Here is a 21,424-nt window from a genome sequence, read left to right as displayed (position 1 = left end):
TAACGAAATCTGCTCCGCTATGCCTGAGCCACGGTTGATTCTAGGAGACTTTAACTCACACGGTACGGCCTGGGGGGAACTTACCGATGACAACCGTTCTTCGTTGATTTACGACATGTGCGACTACTTCAATATGACATATTTAAATAACGGAGAAGCAACACGTGTGGCACCTTCAGGACTCGAAAGTAGAATTGACCTCTCAATCTGTTCGATTTCACTAACATTGGATTGTACGTGGAAAGTAATTCAAGATCCCCATGGTAGTGATCACTTGCCTATCGAAATCTCAATCACCAATGGATCGTATCAGTCTCGCCAGATTGACGTTGCGTACGACCTCACGAAACACATTGACTGGGGAAGATACACCGAGGCGATCATCGTCGGTGAGCATTCGATCGATATTCTTCCTCCGATGGAAGAATACCAGTTTCTCTCCGGCTAATCCTAGACAGCGCAGTTCAATCACAGCGTCGATCTATACCGGGATCTCAAATACGTCGCCGTCCGCCTTCTCCTCTTTGGTGGGATGAAGAGTGTACTAAAGTCTATCGGGAAAAGTCCAACGCGTTCAAGGACTATCGAAAACGTGGTACTCGAGATAATTACGATCGTTATGCCTCTCTTGAACGTAAGTTTAAGAGTCTTGCGAATGCTAAGAAACGCGGTTATTGGCGCCATTTTGTTGATGGTCTTTCGCGCGAAACGTCGATGAAAACACTTTGGGCCGTCGGGAGAAGAATGCGTAACGCGTCATCGATTAACGAAGATAGGGAAAGTTCCCCTCGATGGATCTTCGCTTTCGCCAAAAAAGTGTGTCCGGATTCCGTCAAAATTCAACGGTTCGCACGCGAAGCAACCTCCGGTCGACACGAGATGGACGCCCCATTTTCGATGGTTGATTTCTCACTTGCTCTCCTTTCATGTAATAATACCGCTCCAGGAATGGATAGAATTAAATTCAACTTGCTTAAAAACCTCCCAGACGTCGCGAAGAGGCGCATGCTGAATTTATTTAATCAATTCGTGGAAAGCAACATTGTTCCGGATGAATGGAGACAAGTGAGGGTGATCGCTATCAAAAAACCCGATAAACCCGCTTCGGATCATAACTCGTACCGTCCAATCGCGATGTTGTCGTGTATACGGAAGCTGTTAGAGAAGATGATTCTCAATCGGCTCGACCGATGGGTCGAATCAAATGGCTTTCTATCAGATACTCAATTTGGATTCCGCAGAGGCAAGGGAACGAACGACTGTCTTGCATTGCTTACTACAGAAATCCAACTGGCCTATTCTCAAAAAAGAACAAATGGGTTCAGTTTTCTTGGATATTAAAGGGGCTTTTGACTCAGTTTGCGTTGACGTCCTTTCAGACAAACTCCACGAGTGTGGGCTTTCACCAATACTAAACAACTATTTGTACAACTTGTTGTCTGAGAAACATATGAGTTTTTCTCATGGAAACTCAACAACTTCAAGAATTAGTTACATGGGTCTCCCCCAGGGCTCATGTTTAAGTCCCCTTCTTTACAATTTTATGTTAAAGACATCGATGGATGTCTTGTGGGAAATTGCTCGTTAAGACAGCTTGCGGATGACGCTGTTGTCTCCGTTACCGGAACAGGGCGGGCGATCTGCAAGGACCATTGCAAGATACTCTGGACAATTTGTCTACTTGGGCTTTAAAGCTGGGTATCGAATTCTCTCCGGAGAAAACTGAGCTGATTGTCTTTTTCTAGGAAGCATACGCCAGCAAAATTAAAGCTTCATCTTAGGGGTAAGATAATCTCTCAAGGCATTTCACATAAATACTTAGGGGTCTGGTTCGACTCGAAAGGCACCTGGGGAATGCACATTAGACATCTGTATCAGAAATGCCAACAAAGAATCAACTTCATGCGGACAGTTACCGGTACGTGGTGGGGAGCCCACCCGGAAGATCTGATAAAGCTATATCGTACAACGATCTTGTCGGTTATCGAATACGGTAGATTTGTTTTCAAGCCGCCGCGAAAACTCATATATTGAAGCTCGAACGCATTCAATATCGTTGCCTCCGCATCGCGCTAGGGCTGTATGAACTCGACTCATACAATGAGTTTAGAGGTACTCATGGGAGTACTTCCTTTATCAGATCGCATCGCGGAAATATCGCTCAGATTCCTCATTCGGTGTGAGGTTTTAAATCCATTGGTAATTGAGAATTTTGAGAAGCTAATCGAACGAAACTTCCAATCAAAATTTATGACACTGTACTACTGGTACATGAGCCTGGAGATTGGCCCTTCTTCGAATGTTCCCCATCATGGTTGCTTCTTAGACTCCTCCAGTTCTTCTGTAGCTTTTGATCTGACCATGAGAGAAGAGATCCATGGAATTCCAGATCCTCTCCGAATGGAGTGTATACCACCAATTTTCACAAGTAAATACAGCCATGTCAGTTGCGTCAAAAGTTTTTCACCGACGGGTCAAAAATAAATGAATCCACTGGATTTGGTGTCTTCAACGAATTGCATAGCGCCGCTCGAAAACTTCAAAATCCTTGTTCCCTATACGTTGCAGAACGAGCACCTATACACTACGCATTAGAGCGAAGTGGCTCTCTCCCCTCTGATCAATACTTCATCTTTACGGATAGTCTCAGCTCAATAGAGGCTATACGTTCAATGAGGCCGGTACAGCACTCACCGTATTTCCTGAGCGAAATACGATCCATATTGAGTGCTCTATCGAATCGCTTTTATACTATCACTTTGGTATGGGTCCCTTCACATTGCTCGATCCCGGGTAATGAGAGAGCGGACTCACTTGCCAAGGTGGGCGCTATGGAAGGTGATATATACGAGCGTCAAATCACCTTTAACGAATTTTTCAATTTCTCGTCAACAAGCCTTGCTCAGTTGGCAACGAAAATGGGATGAAGGAGATTTGGGTAGGTGGTTACATTCCATTCTCCCGCAGGTCTCGAAAAGACCTTGAGTTCAAGGGGTTGGACCTTAGCCGAGACTTTATTAAGGTAATGTGTCGTCTAATGTCCAACCACTACTCACTAAACGCGCATTCCTATCGACTAGGACTCGCAGACAGCAATCGATGCGGTTGTGGGGCAGGCTATCAGGACATCAATCACGTTGTCTGGAACTGCCCCGAATACGGTATTGCCAGGTCCGATTTATATGCATCCCTCCGGGCCCGAGGGAAACCAGAAAATGAGGACATTAGAGATGTGTTGGGAAAGCTTGATATTGACTACATGGCCCTTGTTCACAATTTTTTGAAGCGCATCAACGTCATTGTTTGATTCCCTCTCCCCCCATTCGTAGGGCCATGTCCACCTTGTATTCTCCCACTCCGCTCGGTAGAAACGTTTTGCTTGTATAATTGCAGTTTGTCCCAGTTCTGAACCACACCAATCATCATGGGAAGACTGCATCAACGCTACCTACGGACACCAATATAATCCCAAGCCCCAATCCCATCCAATTTTTTTTTTGTATGTACTCCTTAACCTCGACCAAGCCGCGAGTTTTTCGGCTCCCCAAAACTAACATAAGAACATAAGAAGCAAAAGATGAAATTGTAATAAAATTTCAATTGACTTTCGGCTCCGTTATGCCTTCGAGCGCTTGAGCCTTCAAATAAACGCTAAGTGAAAAAAAATAGTGTTCCATAGCACCGGGCCCAGGATAGATCCCTGAGGGACTCCTGCGGTGATAGAAGCCCTACCCTCCCCTTCATCGGTCTCGTATAATAGTATGCGATTCTGGAAGTAGCTTTCCAAAATGTTGTACAGGCCTACCGGTACCCAACCGGAGTAACGAGAGCGCGATTGCATCCCAGCTAGCACTATTGAATACATTCATGACGTCAAGCGTCACGACCGAACTGAACCAGGTTCCTCTCCGCTTGAGTTGTATCGCTACCTCCGCAGTTTTCACCACAGAGTTGATAGCATCCACCGTGGACCTACCCTTAGGAAACTGATTGCTTGACAGACCGTTCGTACCTTCGGTGTACGGGGTAAACCGGTTGAGGATGATCCTCTCAAGCAACTTCCCCGTGGTGTCCAGCAGAGAGATAGGTCTATACGCCGATGGGTCACCTGGTGGTTTCCAGGCTTCGGCAACAGCACCAGCTTCTGTCTCTTCCACCTATCAGAAACTGCGCTCGTCCAGGCATCTCTGCATGGCTGTCCTGAACATGTCCGGGTTAGCCATGATCGCTGCCTTCAGAGCGAGGTTTGGAACTCCGTCGGGCCCCGGAGCTTTGTTCGTGTCAAGGGTTCGGGCCACCGCAAGCAACTCTTCGTTCGTCACCGCTGCCACTTCAGCCACTTCAGCACTCGCGTTCTGCGGTGCTGGTGGTGGCCAAGGGCTTGTGGCATCGGACGGGAAGAGAACCTCGATAATGCGATTCAACCTTTCCGGCGACCGTTCGGGAGGCGCCAGCTCCCCTCTGGTCTTCGATTAGCATTGGCGTTCAGGCATAGGTTGTCAAAACACTTCCTTTTACTGCTACTGATGGCCTTGTTAAGGGCCAACTTCGCAGCTTTGAACGTCAAGCGGCGTTCATCCCTCAACTGCTCAGAGCGAGCTCTCTGCATCCTTCGCCTAGCCCTAAGGCAGGTTGACCGAAGGTCTGCGATTGCTGCACTCCACCAGTATGCTGGAGGTCTACCGTTCCTCGGTGGTGCCCTCCTCTGCATACTGGCATCGCATGCACGTGACAGGACAGCTGTCAGTGCGTCCCCTGTAAGACTGTCGGTGTTACCCTCCAGTCCCAGCGCCGCGGTGAATACTTCGCTGTCGAAGCTTTGGGCCTTCCACCCACGGACCTGACGGGGATTTCTGATCACGTAGCGGATGGCTAGGTGGTCGCTGTGGGTGTAGCCTTCGTCGACCCTCCAGTTCAGTCCCCCGGCTAGGCTGGGGCTACAGAACGTAACGTCAATGAACGACTCCACCCCGTTCCTACGGAACGTGCTGGTTGAGCCGTCATTGGCTAACACGACCTCCAACTTTGCTAGAGCCTCTAGCAAAGCTTGACCTCTCTGATTGGTGCAGCGGCTTCCCCACTCCACCGCCCAAGCATTGAAGTCCCCCGCTATGACAACCGGCTTCCGACCTGTAAGACCATCCGACCATCCGGGTGAATCGCTCTATTGGCCACCGTGGTGGGGCATAGCAGCTACAATAGAACACCCCGTTGATCTTAGCTATGGCGACACCTTCGACAGGTGTGTGTACGACCTCTTGGACCGGAAACCGGCCCGTTGTGCAGATCGCCGCCATCTTGGAGTCGTCCGCGACCCAGTTTCCATTATTGACAGGGACACGGTACGGATCTGCAAGAATAGCGACGTCGGTCTCTGACTCAGAGACCGACTGCCACAGCAGCTGCTGGGCAGTAGCACAATGGTTAAGATTCAGCTGTGCTACCCGCACGGCGATTTCTTATTGCCACCACCGAAGGGACAAGTAGGTCCACCCATAACATGGTTACGGGCTTGCTTCCTACTAGCGCAGATAAGGCACCTTGGGGCTTTATCGCAGACCTGCGCAAAATGTCCCTCCTCTCCACAACGACGACACAGGTTACTTCGATCCGGCCCCTTGCACTCCCATGACTTGTGACCAGATTCGAAGCACCTAAAACACTTTTCGACTAAAGGTGGCTGGAATATGCTTACTGGGCATATTGACCATCCAACCTTCAGTTTCCCGACCGCCAGGACCTTTTTGGCGTCCGCTACCGGTAACTTGAACCAAGCTACCTGCGTGCCAAAAGGTCCGCCTCTAAGACGAATAGAAGACCGCTCGACTTCTATATCGCACTGTACCTTTAAAGACGAAATGAGGTCCTCTGCCTCGGTGACTTCATCCAGCTGTTTACACCGGAGGGTCACCTCGGTGCCCAGAGACCTCACTTCCACTCCCTCACCCAGGACCTCCTGGGCCAACCTCTTATAGGCGGTACCGCTCGCCTTTGCTCCACGCTTCAGCACCAAGATCAGTTCGCCTGCCTTGGTGCGTCTGACGCTTCGCACGTCCTCACCCAGTGTCGAAAGCTTTTCGGCACCTCGCATGGTCTTAAGAACGTCGGCGTACCTCTCTTTGTCGGTCTTGACCAACAAGGCTTCGCCTCTGTCTCTAAGTTTCCTTGGGGGTGAGGACCCTCTCCCCTCTTCTTAGATCTGCTAACGAGCTGCCAGGGATTTTCGGTCCGCTGAGTAGTCCTCGCAGGTTGGCTACCATCACCCTTAGGTTTAGTAGCCTGGGCCACACCGTTGACGATCGGGCGCCCTATCGGACTCGACCGTACCGCTGTCCGTAACAGTAAGGCGCCGCTTAACGTTACCGGACCGACCCTCTGTTTGGAGCGCGCCGCAGTCCCTCCCTCGCCGACACTCGGGTGGTACCAATCACCTCTTGCGTCGAAGCCTTCCCTCCAAGGAAGGAGAAGGGTCCTGCCCCCTTCTCGCTTCCAACCTCCCTCCTGGTGAGCGTGCCATGTTCGCGTTTTACCGCTTGAACCGACTGTCGAAGTACCAGAAGTTTCTGTTTCAGATCCTTGCTGATATTATTTCGACCGCTCGTGAACTCGATGATCTCATCGAGCTGCTTGGCGACTAACCGGATACCGGTTAGGGGCTCGCCTGGTGGCATCGCTCTGGCTGTCAACCCCTCCCGCTGGGGTAGTGCTAGTCCCGTGCAAACTAGCTACTGCCTCCACACCATTCTCCTCCCTAGTGGGAGGAGACCTCGCTAGACCCCTACTTGCGAAGGGGTCTCCCGTTGCGCCTACGGCGCCCCTACCTCTTGAAACTGGAGTAGACATAGCTCATGGGTCCCCCTTGCAGCTGCCATCGAATCCTACTGAAGTAGTCGCCTCTATGATCTCATGGTTGTCTATGCTTGCAAGCAAGCAGGGAGGCCATGCGTGGGTTGACACTTTCGTGTTCAGAGCCAGATCGGCGTTAGTCAGGGAGTTCATCTGAGCCTACTTCTGTCTGGTCATCAACCAGGCCCGCCACGGATTTTCTGGGACGGAAGGTAGCCTTGCCATTAGCCCACCCGCCGTTTCGAGTCGGTTTCACACGGCTTTACTAAGGGAGTAGAATGACTCGGCTGTCAGCCCTCGCAATATACCCAATATTTTTTTTACTCGGTTGGTATTCTTTAATTTCCCGGTCAACCTGATTTTTTACAGCTTTTGAAATACCACCTGAATTTTCTTTGATTTTTTGTGAATTTTTTCATGGGGTTAACTCATAGTTTCATCAACGCTAAAGGTCGTAATCAGCTGAAACCCACCCGTGTAAAAAAAGAACCGGGTGTACACAATATAACAATATACAAAACACACAACCTTTAACACGCCTGCCATAACCGTAATTGAGACTTAAATGGCAGCCTAAGTCTCAATGCGCTACCGCGCTTCCTCGTTTGTAGTCCATTTAGCCGCCTAGCCCTTCAACTGCCGTTGATACGCTATCGTTTCCAGCGAGCACCGCGCGGAGGCGAACTACGCTGCCCGCCTGGGGATGACCTTGAATGCATTGAAATGTAGGATAATAGATCTAACATATCTTGACAGGTGACTAAGGGTCTGTTGAGAAGATTTCTGATTGATGTGGAAGACATTTTGGAGGCTTGCATATGCCTTACGAGCTGAACTTCAGAATATTTTGCTTATATAGTGATATACGCCAAAAATTTTCACATGAATCATTTGATATCTGTGAACTGCGCAGGACGTACTGAGCGTATTTTACCTTTCTCTTCTATGGTAGAATTCAAGACCTGAACTCATGAATGTTTTGGATGAAATGGAATGGACCCAATACGTGACAAGACTTCAAGAAACAATAACAAATATATGGACTGTATGGCTTTCAATATATGTAACCAACTCACTTCTCCTTGATATAATTTATGTATCTACTTCATTTTGTTGCGTTAGAGCTTGATGGCTCTTGATTACTGCAAAAAAAAAAACATTTCTGAATCTTATAAACACGTGGAGGGGTCTAGCGGGGCGGTACCCAGGTCAAAAAAGCCCTACCGATCCCCTTTGAAAAAAACACCAGGAAGGGTTTGAATCCAAAGGAGAATGAAAAAATCTCTCACTTATTATGTCTGTATACACTCTCGATAGGTAGCATACCATGAGAGACGTTGTTCGGTAGCTGTTACGATAATGAACTGATTCGGGAGACCACAACCCATGATATATTTCTTTCAATAAGCCCCAATTGCGGGGGCACCGGTTTTGATGATGCATTCCAACTTGTTTTACACAGCTGTGCGAAAAAAATATGCTCCCCAACATAAAATGAGCGAGAACAAAGCGTTTTATCAAACCCCCTCGGTGGGAGCTGCCTATCCGAATCAGTTTTTTTCCAACTTGCAAACCCTGGCCCTATAGGTCAGCGCGTTACTGAGAACGAGCACTTTGAACGAGGTGAGTATCGTCTCGGCCTTTTAAAGGTTTAACGCTTCATTTTCCGGGTGATACGGGAATTGCTATACAGTAGTTCAATAAGTTGCTCTGGGAATGTATTCCGAAATCTGCACTATACTTGTTCCGGAATTTCGGTCTGAACTCAGCTGCATAAATTCTACTGGGATTAGTTTGAAAAATCCCGAAAAATTTTCTACGCATTCTCAATTAATACCTTAAGGATTGGCCAGAAATTCATCCAAGATTATTAATTTTTCCTGGAATTTCCTAGGAATTTCTCCAGGAGCTCTTCAGCAAATTTCTACGGCATTTTCTTTACGAAGTTCTTCAATAAAGGTTCGAAAATTTCTCTAGGAACTCTTTCGAAAATTCTATCGAAAGGAACTTCAAAAGGAATGTTTAGCAAATTTTTGGATGAATTTTACGAAGAAGTTTCCTATCGATTTTTCAGAAGATTTTTATTTGGAATAATTCAAAAGTGGGCTGTGAAGAAAAATCAAGGTTTTCCCTGAACATTTTAAGAGAAATATTTTGAGTAATCTGTGAAGGAACACCGGCGTAATTTTTTGAAGGAACCCCCTGGAGAGTTTTTTGTGGGAAACACGAAGAAATTTGTGAATCGATGGAATTCCTGGGGGAATTTTCGATATCCATGCGGGAATTTCTGGAAAAATTTCGTTAGATATTCCCTGAGAAATTCCTGCGAAAATTAAATGATTGATTTTCGTGGAAATTCTCAAAGTAAATCCGGAGCTATTCCTGGGAGATTTTTTGAAGCAATTCCTGAAAAGTTTACAGAGGAATTCTTGGGGAAACATTCGGAGGAGTTCATGGGGAAGTTACCGTCCGAATAACTGGTATAGTTTTCGTTGGAACTCTAGGGGGATTTATTGACTATGCACATCACACGATTCGTCGTCCCCTTGACCAACCATTTCAGTTTATCCGAAAATCCGTAACAGAATCCGGCATAAAATTTTAGTACCTTGCAGACAATGTTCAGCCGTGTGATTGCACGGTAGTGCTACAACCCAGTTTATCGTCCTTTTTGTAGATGGGACATCGAAAAACTCGTCGAGGGAATCGCCATGAATTTGCTGAAGAAATTAAGAATAAATTCGCGAGGAAATAAGGCCGTTGAAGGAATTTGATGGGGGAATTGAAAGAATTCGTCATCAAATGACCTATTCGACCAAATGACCTATTCGGCCAAATGACCTTTTCGGCCTAATGACCTATTCGGCCAAATGACCTTTTCGGCCTAATGACCTATTCGACCAAATCTACTTATTCGGCCGTATGACCCGTTCCGCTAAATGACTTTCAGCCAGATGGGGTTTGTCAATGCCTTTCATGAAACTGAATAGAAGGAAAGCGCATTTTGGAAGATGTGCTACTGGGGTAGCCAGCAACGAGCAGTTTACTGTAATTTGAGTCGGAACAACGTTTCTTCCCCAGTATTTGGCAAGTCTCATTTAATTTATTTGACATACGTCTAAATAAATTACACTGAATCAACAATTTGAGACGACAAAGCACGGTTCGAGGCCCCACGTTCTCTTAGGCGTTCTATACCTGGTCAGTCCGCTTTGCTTGCTGTGCTCCACGCCTTGTTGTACCTGCCAGATCGGAAGTGAACAGCATCTTTGCAGGGTTGCTGTCCGGTATTCTTGCAATATGCCCTGCCCATCATATGCTTTCAGCTTTAGCAACCTTCTAGAAACTGGATTCACCGTGAAGTTGGGCGATCTTGTGGTTCATTCTTCGCCGTCATACACCGTTCTCTTGCATACCGTCAAAGATGGTTCTAAGCACCCGTCTCTCGAAAACCACGAGTACTTGCAAGTCCTCCTCTAGAACGGTCCAAGTTGTAACAAACTAAATTTTCCTAGCCTTGAATTTCTCTTTGCAAAACTCATTGATCAAATATTCAAATTTATCGCGAAGTTTTTGTGCCCAAAAGAAAGTTTTAGTAGAGTCCAAGTCCGGCACGTCACCTACCTTATGGCGAATTAGTTAATTCGAACAGTTAACCTTCGGTAAGTTACGGAAAATTACTGATATTATATTCCTTTCGGTTTTTAATTCGTCAAAACGAGTGGAGAGTTTTTAGATGTTTTTGAGTTCGCCAGAGCTGACCAATAAAAAAACTGCTTTAAACTACCGAGTAAAGCCCGAGGTGGAAATTGCGTCGTAGCTAATCGCTTTATATATTTTTTCCGCGCTTAGTTTGTTCATTTTATTCTGGTGAAGATAGTTAAATCGATCGGATCGTTTTTAGAAAATTTCTTGGAAGTTACGCCAAGCTTAGAAGTGGTATTAACTTCAATTTTGATACACATAGTTTGCCATTTTAAGGTGTTTTTATTAGATATTGCGAAAAAAGATTCGGCTGCCGGTGGGACTTGAACCCACACTATTCCATTAAGTACACAGGGATAGTGTGGGTTTAAGTCCCACCGGCAACCGAATCTTTTTTCGCAATATTTCATGGAAACACCTTAAAATGGCAAACTTAACTATGTGTATCAAAATTGAACATCTTTTCCAAAAAACAAAAAAAAATCTGACTTCCCTCACAAGTCATCAATCAAGAAAAAGAGAAACGATGATACCCTGCAGTATCACACACCGCAGCTGGTCGGACGCTCGGTGGCAAGCGAGCTTCTATTGTCATTGCAGAAGCAAACCCGCCTCAATACGACAAATAGAAGCACATGTTTGTGATTCAAATGTAATCGACTGTTGTTTAATTCTGATACACATAGTTGGGTAGAGAGAAAAGGGTGTGAAATGTTGTCATAGCAGATTCGATGGATACGGGGAATTGACTGATATCCCACCGTTATTAGCTGGTTATGGAACAACTTCTCGCAAGGGCAGCTGTTGTATAATTGGTAATACGTCCGTATACTTAATGGAATAGTGTGGGTTCAAGTCCCACCGGAAGCCGAATTTTTTTTCGCAATATCTCATGAAAACACCTTAAAATGGCAAACTGTACTATGTGTATCCAAATTGAACGTCTTTTCCAAAAAAAAAGAATCAATTATTTCTAGTTTTTATCTTAATTCGAAGTAAGTTCGCGAGCGAGTTTTTAATATAAAATTGCAATATACTGATGATTTGATTCAAATTTTAGTTTGCTAAATTTGGAGAGTTCGTATAGTTTGACCAATTGCTGAAATCTTATTAAAATAATTGTGAGTATTCAGGTAAGCCTTTTTAGTGGAAAACATGCAATATGTTCATTAGTGAAATCTCGCTTAACTTTTCAAAAGGACCTAAGTAACATTTTTTTCATGAATTTATTTGAATAGCGCAATCAACAGAACAACATGAAAGCTTTTGATTGCAGTACTCAAATTAATCCATGAAAAAAATGTTACTTAGGTCCTTTTGAAAAGTTAAGCGAGAAATGTTATCACGTTAAATAGGCGTCGTCAAGCCCATCCGACGTGGGCGGCCTGTTTCGGATTGGGTCACGTGGTTTCCACGCGCACGGTAGTCGAAGGTTGTTCCGGCTAGGAAAGTCTGCGGTGGAAAATTGGGAACCCAAATTCAGCAATCGTTTGGAAGGTGTGCGTCCTTGATTCGTCGGGCCGTGATCCACTTTTGGTGATCGACGAACGAAAGGCTCGTCCCGTCAAAGCGTGAGGCGTAACAGCAACACCAATTCGCTCTCTCTCCACCAACATCAGGGACGCCTCTACCCTGTATCAGCCTACGCGCGAGCCAGATCAACTGGCTTCGAGTCAAATGCAACGTCGACGTTGGAGCACCTCGCCGACGCTGAGCTAAGGTCAGACCGACAAGTGTATGAAAATCTCTGTGAGAAATCCGAAAATTGTAAATCTTATGTATAAGCCAGTTAAATGCGTGACGTCACCAGATGAGGTTTAGGTGCAACTGAATTTTCACAATAATGGGTGAATTGCTAATTTTGGGAAAAAGGTTCTATGCAAAGAATTTTCTAAATTTTGTTTTTATTCAGAGCTCGTTGAATTCCATTGAAATATTAAACATTTATTTCGAATTTAGATCGAAGTTCACCTAAATTTATTTCGTAACTGAAGTTAATTTAAATTTGATAAGTTTTAAGCTGAAACGTTTTCTGCCGCTTAGTTCTGTTCTGGCTGACTTTCATTTATTAGTTTCTTTTGTTTAATCATTACATTTGATTTAGTTTCTACTTAGTTTGCCCTAATTGCGCGTGCCAACTTGTTCAGCTTGAATCCTGTCGAGAACTTTGCGACCCGCCCTGATAAGGAAGGTCTCATACCGGGCTTAGACAGAAGAACGGTCCTTCTGATAAGAAGGTGGCGCTTAAGCGGAGCAGAGTAGAACGTTTCAAAGTTCAAAGTTTCAAAGTTCATATCCGTAGAAGATCACCGATCTTATGAGTGTTCTCTACATGATTCATTTGGTGTGGGTGTGAACATTGTTATCAGCCGCTTATTGGCTTATTATATAGCTTTTTTTTATAAGTATGACCTTATCGGCCGAAGTAGGAGAAAAAGTTTAGTTTTTGATGTCTTGATTCAAACGAGTTCATGTAATTCGCAATGGAGTACACTTAAGCAATGCCTAAGTCGCATATTTGTAATATTCGACAAAAGTTTTCAATATGCTTGAGTATGGAAATCCAAATGATTTTCTGAAAATTTCCAAAAATTACATGAAAACAGTTCAATTCTTCGGTAGCAACTTTTATAGTACTAAATATTTGAGTACCAATCAATTGCGTAAATTCGCGATACAAGGCGTACCGGGAACAATGTTACAAAACAACTTGGTAGTTTTTCGAACATACCTTCTGATTTTATTTGGTCAATAAAAAGAACCAACAAGACGAGCTCGTCGGTCTAGTGGCTACCGCTTTTGCCTTATAATAAGGAGGTCGTGGGTTCAATTCCAGGCTCGTCCGTTTCCTGCATTGTATTTCTATCTTAGTTCTTTCTGTGTATCACGTTATACCAAAACGATTCCTACTGTTATAACCTTCCACACAATCCCAAAACCTCCCGTGGCACCTATGAGAGATCGTAGAGTTCTCTGCATCTTTCTTAAGGTGACTCGGGGAAGCACTACACACCGTGTTATTTTGCCTATCTTTTGTCTCTTTCTAGCATTATCATCTCGTAACTTTGGAGCGGTGTATTTCGGTTTTTAGTTGTTTGATGTAACTGTAAATGTATCAGCATGTAGATGAAGAGTAAGCACGCGTCGCTGATACTTTTTCAAAATCATATTTGTTGTAGAAAAAAAATTAAGCATTCAATGATGAAAATGATAACGATTTGATGATTATTTGTGTTTCCCGTATCCCCTTAAGTAGGTGTCCAACTAACCATCCTTCCCCTTCCTCAGCATTCGCAAGGACGTGACCAGGACAGATCTCGACTATTGGAGAGTGCATTGCTTCCATCTAAGATATAGTGATTAGTCCCAAACCAATATCTGTGGTAACGGATGAAAGTGATACTACTTTCACACAATAGTCTTGGCTTGTACCACCTACGAATTTGTGTGAATTGCTCAATGCTAATGCTAATGCTAATGCTAATTAAAAGAACCAACAATTTGGAGACGATTCATATGCTTAACTCAAAATCGAAACAAATGCAAATGTTACAAATATGCGATCATGGGCAGAACATGAAAAAGCTTCGATACCGCTTCATAAGGTCAATAAAAACTCAATTTAAGAATCTTCATTTTTATCAGTGCCTCGATATATTTACCTCCGAATGACGTATCGCCATCAAGCTGACACTTCTGTTCAAACAAAAATCACCACTTCGTGGTCTCCGCCACGGGCAGCAGTCTCAAATTAAATATTTTGACTTTAAAATCCTCTCTGCTTCTCATCCCGACAGATTGTCCAATCACCGCACCGACTCCGCTTGACCTGCCATTCATTCGCCTATCTGTGATTTATTCCATTTGCAGGTTCCCCCATATCCCGGTACGAACTGTGCTCGGTTGCTGCTGCTGCCGGTCATCATCATTGAATCTGATCCGGACTGCGCCGCCATGAATAGCGACCGACAACAACGACGACGTAGTCGGTGAGCAGTGCTAAATTTAATCCTGACGAATGAGTAACAAAAGCAGCCTCCCTCAACCCTCCACGTGGGAATCCACGCGAATCACTACCAACAGTGAGTTGAGAACATAGACAGCGCCGGAGCACGTTGATCCAATCTGATGCGAAATGAATTCTGCTTCAAAATTTGATCTTTTGGCGGCGTTTGCGATTTTCATGTAAACCAACACATTTCATTGTGGGTTTATCAAATCTAATGAAAATACGTCCATTATGGAAGTACGTTTGAATTACTAATATTCATTGGATCTTTTTAGAAGTACATGTATACTAGTAGTAGTAGTAATACATGTAGACTTCCGATGATTATCCATTTAATATTAGGTTTTCAATCAACCATTTTGTGATTTTAAATTATCGTATGACCAATACAAGAATTAAACCTTTAAAAAATTGATTCACTGGGATAAACTGTTTTGGATCACCGTGCGCTGGAGTAGCAGGTTGAGCTCCTGCAATAACAGAAACGAATAAATTTTAAACAAAAGAGACCGGACCTGCACACTACAGTTGGTTGGCCGCTGGTTTGCTTGCATGATAGTGAGTAATAAATTAATGGAGATAAAAGAAACGGGATTTAAGCACGGGGTGAGCTAGTGAAAATAAAAAAAAATAGACCAGTGCAGTAAGGCCACATCCCGAAGTCAGCGTTGGTCGACCTCCAAGCAACGTTTACTGTACTGTAGATGATCCTACAGGAAAGCCACCCGGGACAAGTGAATTGAAAACAAAAAACAGGAAACCAAAGCGGCGAGAAAATCGAAGTGAACATCGTGCAATGCCTGTGAATCATCGGCCAGCCAAGTGCTCGGCTGGGAACATTTAGTTACCACCCTTGTAGCGCAAAACAACAGTGTAAGTGAATTTGAATGCAAAAAAAAATGTTGTAGGGATTTTGTAAGGGATTGAGCACAATAAAAATATATACAAAAAAGAACACCGAAGTGAGATGCAGGAAGTTGAATATTTTAACGATACCTTGAGCGGAAGTTGCGGTCGCGTGGACGGTAGCATCGTTGAGGCGGCGAAAGAACAGCAACAAGCCGGCAAGAAGCATCATCCTCGGAAATGTAGCTACGATTTACTGGAACACCGCAAGTATAACAAATGCGATGAAAATGTAAATTATACCGCAGATCCACTGCTGCTGTTCACTTCGACGACGACGACATCGTCTTCCTCCTCTGACGAGGATAACTCACCCACCGAAATGAACAACTGCATCAAGTTCGGCGAGAAACCAACGCTGGTGAGTAGAATGTGAAGCAAAAAAGTTATGGTAGATAGTGTCTGTTCTGTGATTAGGGCAAGGTTTACCCAAGCTACTTTTTATAGTTTTTTTAATGTTTGTACATTTTATATATTTTACATAACTAATTTTATTTTGAATGGCCTAATGGAAACAATTATTAATTAAATTTCAAATTATAAAATATTTTAACATTTCATCGGATATTGGTTCCTTACACGTGACGGTTAATAACACAACAAAAAGGTTTACTGTTCTGCTTCTTCATCTCAATATCTTTCATATTTTTCCTATACAAAACAAAGAAATGAAGAGCAAATATCTTTACAAATGCGATAAATTGAAGTCAAACACCGAAAAGAGTTTGCCATATCTAGTAGTGGGCCTCTTATTCTTCTTCTTTTTGGAACATTGCCGTCTCACAGCTTGTGTGCATTTAACATTTACACAGTTAACTGCAATGTTTCTAAGCCAATTTATCATTTTTGCATTCGTATATCATGCGGCTAACACGATGATACTTTTAGGCCCAGAGACGTCGAGAAAATTTCCAAAATCTTGTGGGCTTCGTGGCCGTACGGTTAGCGGCGTTAGTCGCCTGAGCATACTTGCAAGCCGTGGAGTGTAGCATGGGGTTTGTAGCAGCAAAAATAGTTTTCAATTTGATGTCACTTGAAGGCAAGGATGTTATCAATCATTTAGTAATCTGCCTTCGATCATTTAGTAGTTTGTCAACAACTCATTCCAGAGGCTAATTTTCAAAAAGTGTTGTATGGTGGACTTCTAGTGCAAAGGTTTATCTACAACTCTGCCAAACAGTTTGTTGATTGAATTTCACTAATAACGGAGCTATAGCTCTAGTGGTAGTAACTTAGACTGAATGATTGCATATTTAGTTCTCATTAAGTATTAGTATTGCAACTAGCACCGTAACTCCTTTAATAGTGGAATTCGAACATCGACCTGTTAAAGAGAGTTGTAGAAAAACCTTCGCACAAAAAGTCCACCATACAATACATTTTGAAATTAGGCCTCTGGAATGAGCTATTGACAAACTACTAAATGATCGAACGCAGATTACTAAATGACCGATACCATCCTTGCTTGAAGGTAACTTTACAGGTATGTATTTCGACCTTAACAGTAAGGCCGTCTTTAATATCTCGTACTTGAATCGACTTCTTCAATTCATGGGCATTTTACTTCAGATTTCTTCATTTCTAGCGGCTTAAAAAAGTTGTCCACAACCGGGCACAAACATTTTTTGGGTAAAATATCAACTAGGTACTAAATATCTAACTAAATATAAACTATTTCAAAGTTTTTTTTACACAAATAAATAATTTTGTTGGTATTTCTTTACTCTTAATTATTTCCAAAAACGATATGAATCTTAATGAATCGTTATCTTAATTCGCGTGTAATAAATGTTATTAGCGGAATGACATACTTTGACATTGCATTTCAAAGATGAACACCGCTACATCTTTTCCACTAAATTCAACGAATTTCTGCTGCCTTTCCATCACTTTTTAGTTCTTCGATTCATATCGCTGGATATCGAAAAATCTATTGAAATTTTGGGGTTATTTCCCCAAAAATTTAGATTGTCGGAAAAGAAATTGATTATGGACGAATAATGAATGAAAGGACATTCGTTTTTCAATAATGAAAGGAGAAATATGATGTGACGTAGAACCATTTTATGTAGAAATGACCAAAATTGGTGTTTTATATTTGCATAGAGGTAAAATAAAATGAATAGGAAAATGCTGTAAGGTGAAAAATGATCCCCTTACATATAAATAAGTAAAATTTCAAATAAATTATATGGCGATATAAATTATAGAATGTCAATGCAATTTAGGTATTCACAATTAAAATTATACTGCGGTCTAGTGGTTGAGTTATCATTGTGGAAATTCAACATCATTAGTTCAGGTTTGATTCTCAAATGATCGAATAAATAAAAAAATTAAAAAAAATATGAAAAAGACTCTCGAAGTTCCTTTGAAGAAACTTAAAGAAATGGCAAGAAGCAGTAAAAGTTATATGAGAACTGTAAAGTAGAAATACTAGAATAAGAGATCGGCGAAGACGCCATCTTGTTTCCAATCGAACCGTCAAAAGCGGTTCCAATTCGACTTGTTTACTTTTTGCATCCATAAGAAGCCAGCAAAAAGTTCAAGAGATGCCAGTATTGTTTTCGCGATTTCATCCATTTTCATACGTTGCCATTTCGCCAGTTTTTCACTCCGCCGGTCTCTGGTTATAGGGTTGCTACTGTAAAGTAGTGTCAAATGCTGAACTTAATCTTATGGTAAAAAAAAACACATTAATAAAGAACAAAAAAAAGTGTTTATTGTTGCGTTCGTGTAAAGCAATACAGTTTCTTTGGAGTAAAGTTAGCCCTCTAGCTTCCCATTTGTGTTTATATCACTGCATAATATTGACCTAACATGTAATCGAATGGCATTCGGGCAGGTTAGAAGCAGATCCCGAGCAGCACAAGTCAAGCGAATTTGGTTGCAGCAACTTAATTGTGACTGAATCTGGTCATATATAAGTTGCTGTGATCTATGTGGAACATGTGTGCTGCTTGGGATGGCTCTAAGTGATCATTTTTACTAACTTTATCTGCTAATTATCTAATACTCTCTTGGTTGGCTGAGGATCAAAGGCTGGTTCTTTAACTTCACCATAATCAACGTCCAAAGCCCACACTGCGGAAGCAATGATGATTACAAGGACGCTTCTACGCGCAACTGGAACGTGAGTACGACAGCTGCTCAAGCCACGACGCCAAAATCATCATAGGAGATTTGAACGCTCAGGTTGGCGGCCAAGAGGATGAGTTTAGACCGACTATTGGAAAGTTCAGCGCTCACCGGCTGACGAGCGAAAACGCCCTACGACTAAATGACTTCGCCGCCTCCAAGAATATGGCCATTCACAGCACCTACTTCCAACACAGCCTTTCGTATCGGTACACCTGAAGCTCACCACAGCAGACAGAATCACAAATCGACCACGTTCTGATTGATGGACGGCACTTCTCCGAGATTATCGACGTCAGGACATATCGTGGCGCTAACATCGACTCTGACTACTATCTAGTGATGGTTAAACTGCTCTCAAAACTATCCGTCATCAACAACGTTCGGTACCGACGGCCACCGCGGTACGACCTAGAGCGACTGAAGCAAACTTATGTCGCCACTGCATAAACGCAGCATCTCGTGGCAGCGTTGCCGGAAGAGGGTGAGCTCGATGGGGCTCCTCTTGAGGACTGGTGGAATACAGTCAAAGCAGCCATTAACGACGCAGCGGAGAACGGGACGGAGTCGACGGAACGATTGGTTCAACGAAGAGTGCAGACAGAATCTGGAGGATAAGGACGCAGCGTGGGCGATCACACTGCAGCAAGGTACCCGGCAGAACGTGGAACGTTATAGACGGAAGCGGAGACAGCAGATTCGCTTTTTTCAGGAGAAGAAACGCCGCCTGGAAGAAGCGTAGTGCGAGGAGATGGAACAGCTGTGTCGTTCTCAAGAAACACGCAAGTTCTATCAGAAGCTCAACGCATCCCGCAAAGGCTTCGTGCCTCGAGCCGTGCCGTGTTAAGGATGGGAGCATCTTGACGGAAGAACGTGTGGTGATCGAAAGGTGTAAGCAGCACTACGAGGAACATTTGAATGGCGCTGATACTACAGGCAGTGAAAGTCAAGGCAGCGCAGGAGATGACTACGTCAGTTCAGCGGACGATGGAAGCCAACCAGCCCCCACCTTGAGGGAAGTTAAGGATGCCATCCAACAGCAAAAGACCAAAAAAGTAGCTGGTAAGGATGGTATCGGAGCTGAGCTTATCAAGATGGGCCCGGAAAAGCTAGCCACTTGCCTGCACAAATTTATAGTCAGAATCTGGGAATCTGAACAGCTACCGGAGGAGTGGAAGGAAGGGGTTATATGCCCAATCTACAAGAAAGGCGACAAACTGGAGTGTGAGAACTTTCGAGCGATCACCATTCTACAAAGTGATATCCCAGATCATCTTCCGTCGTCTGTCGTGGGAAGTTATCAAGCCGGCTTCGTTGACGGCCGCTCGACAACTGACCAGATCTTTACTGTACGGCAAATCCTTCAAAAATGCCATGAATAGCAGGTCCCAACTGTTTGCAAGGATTTCAAGGCGGCATACGACAGAATAGACCGCGTAGAGCTATGGAGAATTATGGACGAGAACTGCTGCTTTGGGAAGCTTACCAGACTGATCAAAGCAACGGTGGATGTTATGCAAAACTGTGTGAAGATTTCTGGCGAACACTCCAGTTCGTTCGAATCGCGCCGGGGACAAGGTGATGGACTTTCGTGCCTGTTGTTCAACATTGTGCTAGAAGGTGTCATGCGGAGAGCCGGGTGTAACAGCCGGGGTACGATTTTCAACAGATCCAGTCAATTTATTTGTTTCGCGGATGACATGGACATTGTCGGCCGAACATTTGCAAAGGTGGCAGAACTGTACACCTGCCTGGAACGTAAAGCAGCGGTTCTCAACCTTTTTCTTGAGAGGTACCCATTCGAACTTTTGAATAAATTGAGGTAACCCTTCTTGAAAGTAGGCATCCAAGCCTACTTGAAAGAATAATTCCAAGCCCTTTGAAGGGAGGCTTCCGAGTCTTTTGAAAGGAGCTTATGAATCTCTTGAAAGTAGGCTTCCACAGCTCTTGATATAAGAGACTTCTGAGTCTCTTATAGAGAGGCTTTCAAGTGGCTTTTGAGCCATTTAAAAGGAGGCTTCCTTTGTATCTTGAAAGGATGCTTCCAAACCTCTTGAAAGGAGAATTCCGAGCTTCTTGAAGGGAGCCATCCGAGGCTCTTGAAAGGAGGCTTCCGATTCACTTGAAAATAGGTTTTCAAGCCTCTTAAAAGGAGCCCTCCTAGCTTTTTGAAAGAAAGCTTTTTGACCTCTTAAAAGGAGTCTCTCGTGCCTCTTGAAAGGAGGCTTCCGAGCCTCTTGAAAGGAGGCTTCCGAGCCTCTTGAAAGGAGGCTTCCGAGCCTCTTGAAGGGAGGCTTCCGAGCCTCTTGAAGGGAGGCTTCCGAGCCTCTTGAAAGGAGGCTTCCGAGCCTCTTGAAAGGAGGCTTCCGAGCCTCTTGAAAGGAGGCTTCCGAGCCTCTTGAAAGGAGGCTTCCGAGCCTCTTGAAAGGAGGCTTCCGAGCCTCTTGAAAGGAGGCTTCTGAGCCTCTTGAAATGAGGCTTCCGAGCCTCTTGAAAGGAGGCTTCTGAGCCTCTTGAAAGGAGGCTTCTGAGCCTCTTGAAAGGAGGCTTCTGAGCCTCTTGAGAGGAGGCTTCCTGAGCCTCTTGAAAGGAGGCTTCCTGAGCCTCTTGAAAGGAGGCCTGAGCCTCTTGAAAGAAGGCTTCCGAGCCTCTTGAAAGGAGGCTTTTGAGCCTCTTGAAAGGAGGCTTGAAAGGAGGCTTTTGAGCCTCTTGAAAGGAGGCTTCCGAGCCTCTTGAAAGGAGGCTTCCGAGCCTCTTGAAAGAAGGGTTCCGAGCCTCTTGAAAGGAGGCTTCTGAGCCTCTTGAAAGGAGGCTTCTGAG

The 21,424-nt window shown here is 44.2% G+C and overlaps 1 protein-coding gene across 4 annotated transcripts in view; it reads left to right on the top strand.

Annotated features, from left to right (window-relative positions):
• The window catches only part of LOC134217662 (EGFR adapter protein-like), a 254,022-nt gene that overhangs the window by 220,326 nt on the left and 12,272 nt on the right, over window positions 1–21,424 (top strand). Inside the window, exons 3-4 of one of the 4 annotated variants that reach the window (XM_062696472.1) lie at window positions 14,422–14,633; window positions 15,469–15,827. In XM_062696472.1, the coding sequence (XP_062552456.1) occupies window positions 15,528–15,827 (300 nt within the window). In that variant the 5' untranslated portion in view covers window positions 14,422–14,633; window positions 15,469–15,527. Of the gene's footprint in view, window positions 1–14,421; window positions 15,828–21,424 lie in introns of all 4 variants that reach the window. The other 3 variants (XM_062696471.1, XM_062696470.1, XM_062696469.1) reach the window with 3 other exon arrangements.

Source organism: Armigeres subalbatus, chromosome 2 (genome assembly GCF_024139115.2).
Source record: "Armigeres subalbatus isolate Guangzhou_Male chromosome 2, GZ_Asu_2, whole genome shotgun sequence".
Classification (NCBI taxonomy): domain Eukaryota; kingdom Metazoa; phylum Arthropoda; class Insecta; order Diptera; family Culicidae; genus Armigeres; species Armigeres subalbatus.
Note: the sequence above shows the minus strand (reverse complement) of the source record. Positions and strands in the feature narration are given on the sequence as shown.